Source organism: Epinephelus lanceolatus, chromosome 1 (assembly GCF_041903045.1).
Source record: "Epinephelus lanceolatus isolate andai-2023 chromosome 1, ASM4190304v1, whole genome shotgun sequence".
Classification (NCBI taxonomy): Eukaryota; Metazoa; Chordata; class Actinopteri; order Perciformes; family Serranidae; genus Epinephelus; species Epinephelus lanceolatus.
Genome location: NC_135734.1, coordinates 40,176,107 through 40,188,746, shown reverse-complemented (window position 1 = coordinate 40,188,746; position 12,640 = coordinate 40,176,107). Strand labels below are relative to the sequence as shown.

Sequence of the window (12,640 nt, the reverse complement as noted above, 5' to 3'; positions counted from 1 at the left end):
GCACAAAATGCACACAGCAGTGTTTCCCCTAGGATGGAGTTGTAGCAGCGGAAGTGAAGCACACTGTCCATAACAATAACTTTGTCAGCTGACAAACTGCACCGGGCTCGGGGTCAGGTTTGGTCAGGAAAATGCAGCCTGAGCCGCTCTAGCGTGCTCACCTGTGTGTGTGGCGGAACTCCGCCGTGCGCGATACAGAGAGCAGAGGAGAATTGTTAACGCGTGACCATGTAGAGACAGAAATGACACGATGACATAACACCATAAATAGTATATTGTTATGTTATTATATGAAGCGTCCGCAAAATAATATCAATGGGGGCTGTGGGCAGGACATTGTTACACAGCTGTGCCTGTGACTTCAGGCAGAGAGACCGCTGCATCAGAGCCGAAGAGCACGTTTTAAAATACATTTATTTTATCAATTAGTTATTAACTTTTACTATTTTTAGCAACTTGCCCGATCGGGCAAGTGAGTTATTTACATGCCCGACCTTGAGTTTTACTTGCCCCGGGCAATCGGGCAATCCTTATTGCTGAGCCCTGTGATCTAATGCCATCTGTACCCAGCCCTCACTGCTGTCCCCTTCATCCTAAATAAATCTGATCCCATAATCTCCTACACATATTTCTAAATATTAATTCATGAAAATAATTACAATGCTTTACTACAAACACTATAAATAACTAAAACAAAAGTGGATTTTATCTCATGTTTCTCTATTTTTCTTAAAAACTGCATTTCCAATGACACTCCTTGTGAACTCCCATACTTCCACTCACAAAGACAACATGGCTACTTCTTGTACTTTCTGGAAATGGATTTTTTTTCCATCTGCCTTTCACTTTTACAGCATGTGCAACTGCACAACTTCAGCTCCGTTTGCCGTGGAGGAACAGCGTGGCGGATTGCTTTGCATCTTGAAGCAATCTGCCTTTGTTAGGTGAAATAATTTAGCTGATTTCCTGCAAAATATGACTCAGCGGCTCCCAGTGTAGAAACTGTCTGCCAGTCTTCTCCAAGATGGTTGATTACAGTAATTACACTAATGCCCCCAAATTGCAAGGTAACAATTTATTGAGATTAGAATTCCATACATATGATCAGCAAGAAATTACGCTACAAAACAGAAACTTTGTGGGAACAACAGAGGAAATACTGATAGGTTAAAATCCCACAATTTGGCATTGCATTTTATCATCAGTAGCCATCACATGCAAGTACACCGCATAGTTACTGCACAGTAATCTGATGTCTTGGACGAGACTCTTACTGTGAGTCATATCAATTACCATTTTTGTTGTGTAAGATCTGCTATATTGTTATTTCGTGCAGTTATGTACATTGCCTCTCTAACTGTGCTGCAGGGACGTAACCTGGTGCCATCAGCGTCTGGTGGAGCCCGGCTGAATTACACGGTGCTGATTGGAGATACGCCCTGCTCCCTCACTGTGTCCGACACTCAGTTACTCTGTGAGCCGCCGAACCTCACCGGGCAGCACAAAGTCCTGGTCAGTCTAAAAGTGTTTCTGCCTGTGTGGCGGTTTTCTGTCCATCTGTGCATCTGATTGCTTGTCTGTGTGGATGTGGGTCACTGTCTGTAGGTCAGTGCTTGTCTGTACGTCACTGTGTTTGTGGGTCACGGACAGGCTTTCAGTTAGTCGCTGGCTTTCTGTCATTGTCTGTCACTCATGGTCTGTTAAGTTCCCAATTACAGCACATTGCCCTCCAGAAATATTGACAGGCACTCTTGCAAATAATGAGAAAAAAGCTGTAAAAAGGGAGCTGGTGTGCCTGGAACTTTAAAAAAGTGTTTTCTTCAGAGGTGATTGTTCAAGAAAATGGACCATTTCTCTATTGTGTTTGCCAATTTAATGCTTTAGCGACAATGTTTTGAATTCATGGCCAGCCTTTTCATTAGGGATTCTTCTTTCTTTGTTATTCAAGTGTTTTCAACACTATTTTGAAATACTGTGCTTTCACCTGTATTTTTATTATTATCATCATTATTCAGGTCCAAGTAGGAGGACTACACATCTCTCCAGGAGAAGTTCACATCCGGTCCGACAGCCTGCTCACCCTTCCTGCTATCTTCAGCATCACAGCTGGAGGAGGGCTGCTACTCATCATAGTCATTATAGTCTTGCTGGCCTACAGACGGAAGTCACATGAGAACGACCTCACTCTGAAACGCCTACAGATGCAGATGGACAATCTGGAGTCCAGAGTGGCTCTGGAGTGCAAGGAGGGTGAGTGAGACTGACCTCAGAGATTAAACTATCATAAATTCTGTTCATTAAAAGTCACACTCCCAAAAGTATGTCTGATGCATTGTTTCACCCGGGGATCGGTGAAGTATTCCAGATTTCTGATTCCGATCTTTTGTAGTTGCATTATTGAGATTTGAAGTTTTGACTGATGTGACGAGGTAACAAAATTAACAAACCAAAAATGAAATATATACGGTAAGGCAGTGGTTCCTAATTGATGGGTTGCGGTCTAAAAGTTGGTGACATCTGTTCCGAATGCACCAAAAGAGACTCGCCAATGTGTCAAGTTTGTAAAAAAAAAACACTTTATTTTGAAGTACAATGAATTTGCAGCACAGAGCTTTTATTTTGAGGTGCCGTTTTCTGCTGTAGAGTGAGTGAATAACAGACAGCTACTAAATACAGGCAGCAAACTAGCTCAATGACATGGCCAAACGCAAGTATGATGCCAAATGTATTGAACTGTGTGGACCTTGAACTAATGACCCTGTGGCTGGACCATTTAGGAACCATGGCTGTAAGGTTCATTATGAACTGTAAAATTACTACAAAGACATGGATTCAAAAATGTCTGAACACTGTTGCCATTGTACATTTCTTCAAACCACCAATATGTTACGTTTCATACGTATCATATCAACATTTCTAAAGTGATATAGTTCTAATTACATGTATATCTGCTTACTTACTGTCATTTAGAGGTTGAGGGAATGGTGGATGGTGTGACACACCTGACTCCTGCTTGAAACCAGTAAACAAAAACACTACTGTATTTCCAGCAGTGATTGTGCCACCAAAACTTGGTATTTTATGAGCTTTTCCTAACTATAACTAAGTGGTTTTTGTGCCCAAAACTTAACCACACATTAACCACAGCACTGTAGAGAGTAAAGTTTTACTGTATCCGCTATATATTAATGTACAAATGTAACAAATTTGTGGTTTGCAGAAATGTACAAAGCCAGTATGTATTCAGGCAGTAGGGTTCATATGTTGAAATCAGCTGCATTCAACCGTCTGAATGGTTGTTTTCACAGAGCACTTACATAGTTGCACTTAAGCATCTGGCTAGAACGATTAGAAGTGATTAGATTTTAATCCATCTTGAATTTTCTTGGTTGCATTTGCACTTCTATTGTATATCAAAAAAAACTACCTGATCCACCATTCAATGTATCCGCCATTTGTAACGTACAAATGTTACATTTCTGTGGTTTGCAGAGACATACAATGCAAATGTTTATTCTGGCAATTAGTTTAACAAAATACATGCTGGTGAAGATTCTCAGTCATTCAGGTGAGGGTATTCTTAAGTGCTACATCGTAGGCAACTGGACTTGCTTCAGTTTCTTGAGGATGTTAATTGAAGGAGCCTCAGAACTAAAGAAGTCTCTTAGATGAGAGCTGAAATGTCTTCAAGAAACTCAAGCAAGTCCAGTTGCCTACAATATAGCACTTAAGAATGCCAAATTAACCGCTGTTTACCAAACGTCATTCTAGGTAGGGCTGTACTCACTGGTCCAAAGCTTTAAAGCTTTATTCATAACATTGACATTCGAATACCAAATCAACATTTGGATAATGCACATATTTTTTTCATGTCTATTAATTTTGTTTAAACCCAATATCCCTGCGCAGTTGTAGGGAACAATGAGGTTACACTAATATTAAAGTATTAACTTATTTGAAGAATTTAATTCCAGTGTTGGAGCTGCGTAGGATTGTCTCCAACTCATTTGATCCAAGTATTTCCAACATTTCCAATAACATTATTTTACTGAAAAGACTTAGATGCAATCAGTTCCAAAATTCAAATTTAATCCAACAAAATTAATTACTTTTATTTATTAAAAAAGTGGATTTTTTAATAAAAGACAAACTGATTTAAACTTATTAATCGCTTAATTCAAAGTGAGGACATTGAGTTTTTTTTTCCCAGGGTAATGACATCATCATCACAACATTCAAAGCCTCATCTCAAACCCTCAAAAGATGCTTTGAATTAGTAGAGCCCAAACTTTATGGTTTTACAACTGTTAGACCACCTCAATCAGGCTTGGTTTACTGTGATAAACAACTGAAAAGATCGATGTTACAAAATGTCTGGCACAATGCTGAACACGCTCCTCTCTCATCCGCAGCCTTTGCAGAGCTCCAGACAGACATCAACGAGTTAACGAGTGATCTGGACAGAGCTGGCATCCCCTACCTGGATTATCGCACTTACGCCATGAGGGTTCTCTTCCCCGGCATCGACGATCATCCTGTACTCAGAGAGCTGGAGGTAAGAAACCTCTGAAGCGGGGCTGCAGTACTTGAATCCAGTTTCAACCATTTTTCTGACATCTTGACCTTAAGGCTCCAGTATACTCCAAACTAGATTGATTTTGGCTTGTTGGCAAGTGCTGTCAAACTGCTGTCGAACAGAGCAGTGTGAGAGCAAATGTCAGCCTACTCACTGCCGTTTGAGGTCTGTTTGTTTAATGGTGTCCACACCAGCTGGAAGAGCTTGTGGGCAGATTGTGTTTGGACTTTGTTGCCCCGCTTAGTCGCAGTCATGCACCGATTTGGAGTTCAACATTTCTTCTTCTCTAAATCTCAACTTTTTACATTGAAAAATGTCTAACAAATTGTTTTCCTACACAGTTTATTTTCTTTTTTTTATCAGAGATTTTACTACCCGATGGTATAAAGGTGTTGTCAAATGTTTATGTATTCCTTAGCATCAATAAGCTGGATGTTTAAGGATGCAAATATATCTACATTTCAGTTGAACAAAAAAATACCCTAAACATTTTTACTTTCATGCTGTAGTGTTCATTGTCTATTGTGCGCTGGTCTTGGGTGAGACTCCCTAAAAATTTGGTATTTCACTTGGATGGGCATAGTTTTGCAGGACTGTCAGTGCATGTTCATATTTAATATGATGACCCATGTGCACCATTGTAAGAATGCAGAACAAAAATTCTGAATTTATTGGTCTGATGAAAATGAGACGTTGGTCTGAATGCCAAAGTATAAGCTAGGTTAATTTCTAAACCTTGAAAAATTAGGCAAAGTAGACTAAATAATACACACTTGCAGTTTATTTGATGCATGTGTATGAAGACATACAAAATATATGTATCAAGTTTTTCTTTCATTTGTATATTTGGTCTCACACCTTTGATAGTCTGCCTCGTAAGGCTGTTTGGGCTGGGCATCTACTGATGCAAGATATTACCTTGACATCCGAAAACACACCCATCTGAGTAGATTTTTGTTGTTGGACATCTAAATGTCAGTATATATTGGCACTATTTAGTTGTACATATTTTCCAGTATAATGTTGTGTTCTCAGAATTAAAATCTGCAGGTAAGGCTAGACGTGGTTGCAGGTGTGCCAGCAGTAACGTTACAATAAACGAAAATCTAAAGGCTAAAACACACCGGCAGCGAGCACCAGGCATAAAAAAATACGCTCCTTTTATTTTCAATGTACAACCCTACACCGGTGGCGGCTAGAAGTGTGTCGGCACTTCTGGACATGCTGCCTCAGGGCACTTCACGTCCCATTTCCAACCTCGCCGCCCCCACTTGCTCTCTGCTTGTACATACTAGCTCCCGTAGCAGCTCTTTTTCTCTGCTCCTATGGCAGCTCGACTCCTCTCCTCACTATTGATGTGTAAAGAGAACTCTGAAGCTGCTGCTGTGTCTCATGTGTGACAAAGACTGGATGAGGAGAGACTCGTTGTTGAGGTCAAGAAATATCTGAAGCTAAACGACCCACAATCCCGTCATTATAAAGGCAATTGCCAGTTGGTGAGTCATAGCTCTGGAGATCGGCTCTTCAGGTTCAAGTTTGATTAGGGGCTCTTCACACATGATTTTTAGCTAATGTAAAGGTGGAGGAAGTACAGATCTCTCAGTAAAAGTAGTAATAACTTTGTGTGGTTGTCCATTGACGAATGGCAGCATGACTTGTCCAGTGTGTGCTAGGGGCGGCACTTGAGGCACATCACATGACATTGCTCGGCAATGGTGTGTTTTCAGCGTAAGTGTATCTTCATAAATCAGTGACCACAAAAAAATTTTAAAAATCATCTCTCTTTGAACTTACAGTCAGGCGTGAGGTCTCCTGTAGTTTAAATCTTGAGGTAACAGTCAAGGTTAGGTTAATAAACAACTTTTTAGGTTACGGTTTTGCCAGCTTATCCAAAGAGTGATGAGACGACCCAATGCGAGGCAATGAGAACACGCATCAGACACACAACACTGACTCTCTAAATCCCAGTGAATCTCATCTTGTCTCAGACTCAAGAGGACCTGGGTTTTAAAATGTTCTTTGACACGGCTGAGATTGATTTCATTATTGTCCCACTCTCAAGGGTTTAATTCTGAAGCACTCTGTAACTAATTTCAAAGAAACTCTGATGACGGACCATTTACCTTTCCATTATTTGTAGAACAACTTCTCAGGTACTCAAGGTCAAGACTGGGCTGGTGTTTCAAATTAGAGTTGGTTTAATCAAGCCGTTATTATTGGGCACAATGATTACAAAAGATCTGTTCTCTGAGGAGCCTCTCTGATTGCACTTTAAACATCCAGACTTTTTCATCAAAATAGCAGGCTCTTTATTTGAAGGAGAAAAATGAAACTTAGTTTATGTAATTCTTGATAAACTTCTTGATGAAGCTATGTATCAAAAGTTTCTCTGCAGGGACAGAGGTGTCAGGGATAAACCTGTAGACACACCAGTTGTGCTGTTTTGCACTTAAGCCTCGAGAATTTCTGTGTATATTTTTCATCCTGTCTTTATGTTCCTCCATCTATGTTATGACTTTTCTCATCCCTGAGTGAGTATTATCTAATGAGCGTGTGCATCTTTGTGTGTGCATGATGCGTGTAGGTGCCGGGGAGCGGACAGGCAAATGTGGAGAAAGCCTTGAAGCAGTTTGCTCAGCTGGTGAATAACAAGGTTTTCCTGCTGACATTCATCCGCACACTGGAGCTGCAGCGCTCCTTCTCCATGCGTGACCGCGGCTACGTTGCCTCGCTCATCATGACCGCTCTGCAGGGGCGGCTGGAGTACGCCACAGACATCCTCAAACACCTGCTTTCAGATCTTATAGAACGCAACCTGGAGAGCAAGAACCACCCCAAACTACTCCTACGCAGGTAAACAAGAAAGATCACACTGTTGCTTAAAGCTATTTTACAAAAAGCAGCTTCTATAGTACAGTTTCGGCAAATGTCTTTGTGTTGTATTCATCAACAAAGGATTTAGGTTGTGTCACTCAGGCAGCTCAAGTTTAGGCATTTAGGCATCTCAGTTGCAGATAATGCGTTTTTATAGTGATACTCACTTGACGTTTGACCACAATGGGCCTCGTTCACCAACAGTTTTTAAGAAGGAATTTCTCTTACGCAGTTTTCCCTATGATTCTGAACTGACCAATGTTTTCTTATATGAGATTTGATAAAAACAGAGTCTTTGTACACTTGTGCACATTTAAGTGCTGATGTGTTTGTGCAAATGAATTGTTTTCTTCAATTCTGCAGTTGTATAATATTATAGCATTTAAAATCAACAAGGTATTTAATCATTTAAAGTATTTTTTGAATAATTGTTTTCATTATTTTACAAAGCATTATTGTCTTTTAAATGAACAAACACTTCAATCCACATCAATTATGTTAAATTGGAACCAATAATTAGTGGTTACTCACACTACTTATCTGCCCAAAGTTGGCCTATTTTTGCACCTCAATTTGCACAATGTCATATTTACTGCTGCTGCATGATGTTGCAGATCCTGTCCCGAGGAAGAAATGCATCTTCAGGAGCATGTAGATCTGTTTGCAGAGAATGACGAGGGCAAGCCCGTCACCTTCCGGTGGTCAGCATCTCTCTTCTGTGTTTGGCAATGTTTTTGACATCAAACCTTTTATTTTTTTACTTAATCAGTTGTACGCGTTTCTCTAGATACAATGTTCCCTGAACTAGTAATAGTAGCCTGTTCATTGTTTTTATGCCTCCACACTGGAGATAGCCGTGGTCAGAGGCATTATGTTTTTGGGTTGTCCATCAGTCAGTCACATTCTTGTGGATCCAATTTCTTACAACACCTGACTTGAAGTGAATTTCTTCAAATTTAGCACAAATGTCCACTTGGACTTACCAATGAACTGATTAATAGTTGGTGGTCAAAGGTCAAGGTCACTGTGACCTTGTCCATCACATTCTCGAGAATGCAGTATCTCAAGAACACCTTCAGGGAATTTTTCATCAAATTTGGCACAAACATCTACTGGACTCAAAAATGAAATGATTATAATTTGGTTGTCAAAGGTTAAGGTCACTGTGACCTTGTGTCCATCTCATTTTGTAAAGGTGATATCTCAAGAAGACCTAGAGGGAGGGAATTTCTTCAACATTAGACTCAAGAAACAACTGATTAGAATCTGATAGTCGAAGTTCAAAGGTCAAAGTGTCTTCAAAAACAAAACATGTTTTGTGGCTATAACTCAGGAGTTCAGACACTAATTATGAAAAAATTTCACACACATGTCTAAGAGGATAAATTGATGAACTAGTGACATTTAGTCAAAGGTCAACTTAACTGTAGTCTCTATATACAGACTCTACATTCAGTGAATGTAGAGTCTGCAGGCAAACCCCGGAGATCTTGCCTGCGGAAGAAGAGCGGAAGAGCCCTGGTTTCCGGTGCTAGGCTGTTTGTAGTCCGTGTGATATTGACCAATCACGTTTGAGCCGGCTGCAGTTGTTACCAGGTTAAACACTCCGTGCGGTGAACTAACGAGGCGGAACATAATTGGCGTCACTGCAAACTCTGAATCCATCGCAATGGTTCAGCATATTTACTTATATATGAACGGAAGTCGGAAACGGAAATTCGCCTCCTCAAACTGGAATGCCAAAAAATCGGGGGTCTGCCCCCAGAGGCTGTATCGCCGTCTGCCTGAAGTCAGCCGATGGGTTCAGAGAATGACTTAACTGTGATATCATAATGTTCTGAAAAAACACTTGCTCAACGTGATTTCTCAGAAACAGAAGGGGAGACATTTGGGCGGATACTGAATCGGTGACACTGATCTTGGGTGCCCAATTTGAAAATGTGCTGATTGCATAGATCTTCTGTGCTATTAAGGGGGAAGATATGTGTGAAGCATCCAAAACTGTAACTGCAACTTGACAGGTTCACGGAGACATGCAACTACAAGGCAGTAATTCTAATTTGTGTTACTTTATATCCACCGGTAAAGCCATAAAATATGACAGCTTGTGTGGAGTTCACTTGCTGCAGAAGTACCTATACTTCAGAACTACTTAAGTTTGTTTTACGTTTGGAGTAAGGTGCAACACCCTCTTTAGACTTTCATATGGGCATTCTTGACTTAATTTCTGTACGGCCCTGTTGTTTCATGCCCTTTTATGATGATTGGTGAGGCTTTTACCTGTGTTAATTTGGAGGGGATTCATTATTTTAAGATGTAAACAATCCTGCAGATAAAGAGCATGTTATGAATCTTATGTCGACTTTTCTTAGGCCAACCTTAGGAGGCCCATTATTGGTATGAAGCTTGACAAGTTTTGTGTGTCGTACAAAATTCCTTTCAGGACCCAAAATTGGACTTGGAAAACAATCTGACAATTTCTTCCCAACTTTCTCTGTTTTCCACTGTGGTCAGACGATTTAAACTTGAGGCCCTCTCTGTCTCAAACCTGACCAATTCTGATCAGCGCTGCTTATGTTTTGGCTTAGTTAATTCCTCTGTGCATTGTTCTTTCCAGCCCAGTTACGGCACTTCTGATGGATGAGTAACTAGGCCAGCAACGGAAAGCCAACCTCTGTTCAGCTTTGTTTTGTGCAGCGGCGTGAAACAGCCGTTACGAGTCTGAGAAACAGGGCGCCTGAGCGGACAGGTGAAAGACAGGAGAGGTAAAAGTGATAGAGAGTGGGAGGGACTGGCAGAGGAAGAGAACCAAATGGGGAAGAGCGAGTGCAGCGGCGGCGGCAGCAGAGTCGTTGTCAGTCTGACTTATCTTCTGTGTGCCACTCATGAAACATTCAGCTGTAGCTCACGTTTCTTTCCCCCGTCACCTCTTCCATCCTCCCTTCTCTTGCCTCTCTCCCTCTTTCCTCCACCTCTGGTTATCAGCCGATTGTTTTCCCAGCGCTGAGACTGGCCTACTGAATGTTTCATGAGGGTTTTTTTTTTTTTTTTTTTGAGAAAGAGGGCCCTCTCAATCTGAAGCACACTCATTAAATATAAGGATGGGTTCACATGGGAGCCGGTACAACAAGAACTTGTTAGCCCAAACATGCTGCTCTTGCGGAAGCACTCTACAATTTAATGGGATGCCGTCAACAGCCGAGTCAATACAGGTTAGGGTTGAAAGGCAGGTAAGGACTGAAAAAGAGTGACAGAGAGACAGCAGGTTCAGAAGGGAAAGAGACAGGTGGCTATAAAACGTCTGGCTTTGGATCAGATTCAGATTAGAAGGAGCTTAAAAGCCATTTTAAGGGTACTGTTACATGATTTAAAGGATTTACTACAGTAAACCATAAAATCTTTTCCATCTGGACTCGTGTAAAGTGCAGACACAGCAAGGAAGAGACAGAGTGAAAGGTCTTGAAGTGGACACATTACTTGTGTCTGCACAATTATGTCATGACCCAAATATGTTCTGCACTAGCAGCACTTAAGTTACAGTATATCGGAGTATGTGTCCTTTGAGACTGAGCGGCTGAGCGAGGATGGTATTTCTCTGTAAACTCTCCATGTCATGTTTTTTGGTTCCAACAATGTCGGCTCTTCTGCGTCTTAAATTATAAAAGAATAATCAGAGCACTCCGGCTCTCTGTGGGACGTCGCTTGCTAACAAATGAGTGTGCTTTCTTCTCGTCTCGCAGAACAGAGTCGGTGGCGGAGAAGATGCTGACAAATTGGTTTGCCTTCTTGCTACACAAGTTTCTCAAGGTAAAATGAAATCTCTCTCACACCTTATCGCTACAGGTGTCAGTGTGATACACTATGACAATGCTTCTTGAAATTATTGGAATTGATTTTGAAACAGGCTGCTGTGTGCTTTTGTCATAGCTGTCATTTTAACAGTTTGATATTGATGAGTGGACATATGAAGGGGTAATGGTTACCCGTGGGGTCAAACCTATCTCCCGCTTTGCTATTCAAAAGGAGAGAAAGCTCCATTTTATTATGTTTGATGTGTCATGCTCTACTTACTGAATCTCATCATCTGTGCTGATGAATACAGATCTCTTTCCTTCCCTTCACTTCTTTCCTACATCTTATTTTCCTTTCTCCCACCTTTCACTCTAATCCCTGGGTTCCCTTCCAAAACAAAGGAGTGTGCTGGCGAGCCTCTCTTCATGCTGTTCTGTGCCATCAAACAGCAAATGGAGAAGGGACCCATAGACTCCATCACTGGAGAGGCACGCTATTCCCTCAGTGAGGACAAGCTCATCCGACAGCAGATTGAATACAAGACGCTGGTGAGTCATAAAGACATTAATAAAAAAAAAAGGGGGGAAAAAAAGTCCAAAATTTTGTCTGTATTCACTTTTGTACATCTCTTGGCAAAGAGCCTTGACAGATCCATAGAAATGTGGCATGTGCTGCGGTAGTAATTTTATGAATGCTTTGAATATTTGGATAGTTTCAATAACATGGCGGTGGAGGAAGAATAATCTTGCACAGCCAGATGTCCATCTCGTCAAGCTTAAGGAGATCTAGACAAAGTTTCTTCAAAACAAATTGGGAAAATAAGACCTCAGAACATTGACAACCCATTCAGTTAGCTGTGAGTTCAATCTCAACTTCATTTTATTATTTGCATTGACATCGCTTTGGCTGTCTGAAGTATTAAAAATACTGAAGCCCCTGTTTATTGCAGTCCTCATGACGGCTGGGTATTGGTACTTGATATCTTTAAGGTGTTGACTGAAATAACCCAGAGCTACATAGGATAAAAACTCCTCCAGTCAAACGATCACTATCATGATTTCATCCATTCGGTCCAATAACATTTGAAAAGTCTTGAGGAACTGCAAGATTAAATCATTCTATCCCCATAGCGGAGCACTAAACCAGAAGTAGCTGGCTCACCTGGCCGCTTTCGTCAATTTTAAGTCTCTAGTCTGCATGCTCTGTGGGCCAATAATCCAAGGATCATCCAGGTAATTTAATACACATAAATTAGAATTAGGTAAATCTTAATACATCCATGGCTATGACCCATTAAGTCTGTGGTGTGGTGAAGGTGAGCGTGGTGTATTTGACAGAGTTAGCAGTTCAAGCATGCCGAGATGCCACCGGGCGTTCAAAAGTATGACTACGCCACTC

At 41.0% G+C, this 12,640-nt stretch overlaps 1 protein-coding gene across 1 annotated transcript in view; it reads left to right on the top strand.

Moving 5' to 3' along the window:
- The window catches only part of LOC117256505 (plexin-A2-like), a 143,820-nt gene that overhangs the window by 108,596 nt on the left and 22,584 nt on the right, over positions 1-12,640 (top strand). The window contains exons 19-24 of the mRNA XM_033625950.2: positions 1,369-1,512; positions 2,016-2,250; positions 4,413-4,555; positions 7,161-7,429; positions 11,191-11,257; positions 11,644-11,790. Of these exons, the coding sequence (XP_033481841.1) occupies positions 1,369-1,512; positions 2,016-2,250; positions 4,413-4,555; positions 7,161-7,429; positions 11,191-11,257; positions 11,644-11,790 (1,005 nt within the window). The remainder of the gene's footprint in view (positions 1-1,368; positions 1,513-2,015; positions 2,251-4,412; positions 4,556-7,160; positions 7,430-11,190; positions 11,258-11,643; positions 11,791-12,640) is intronic.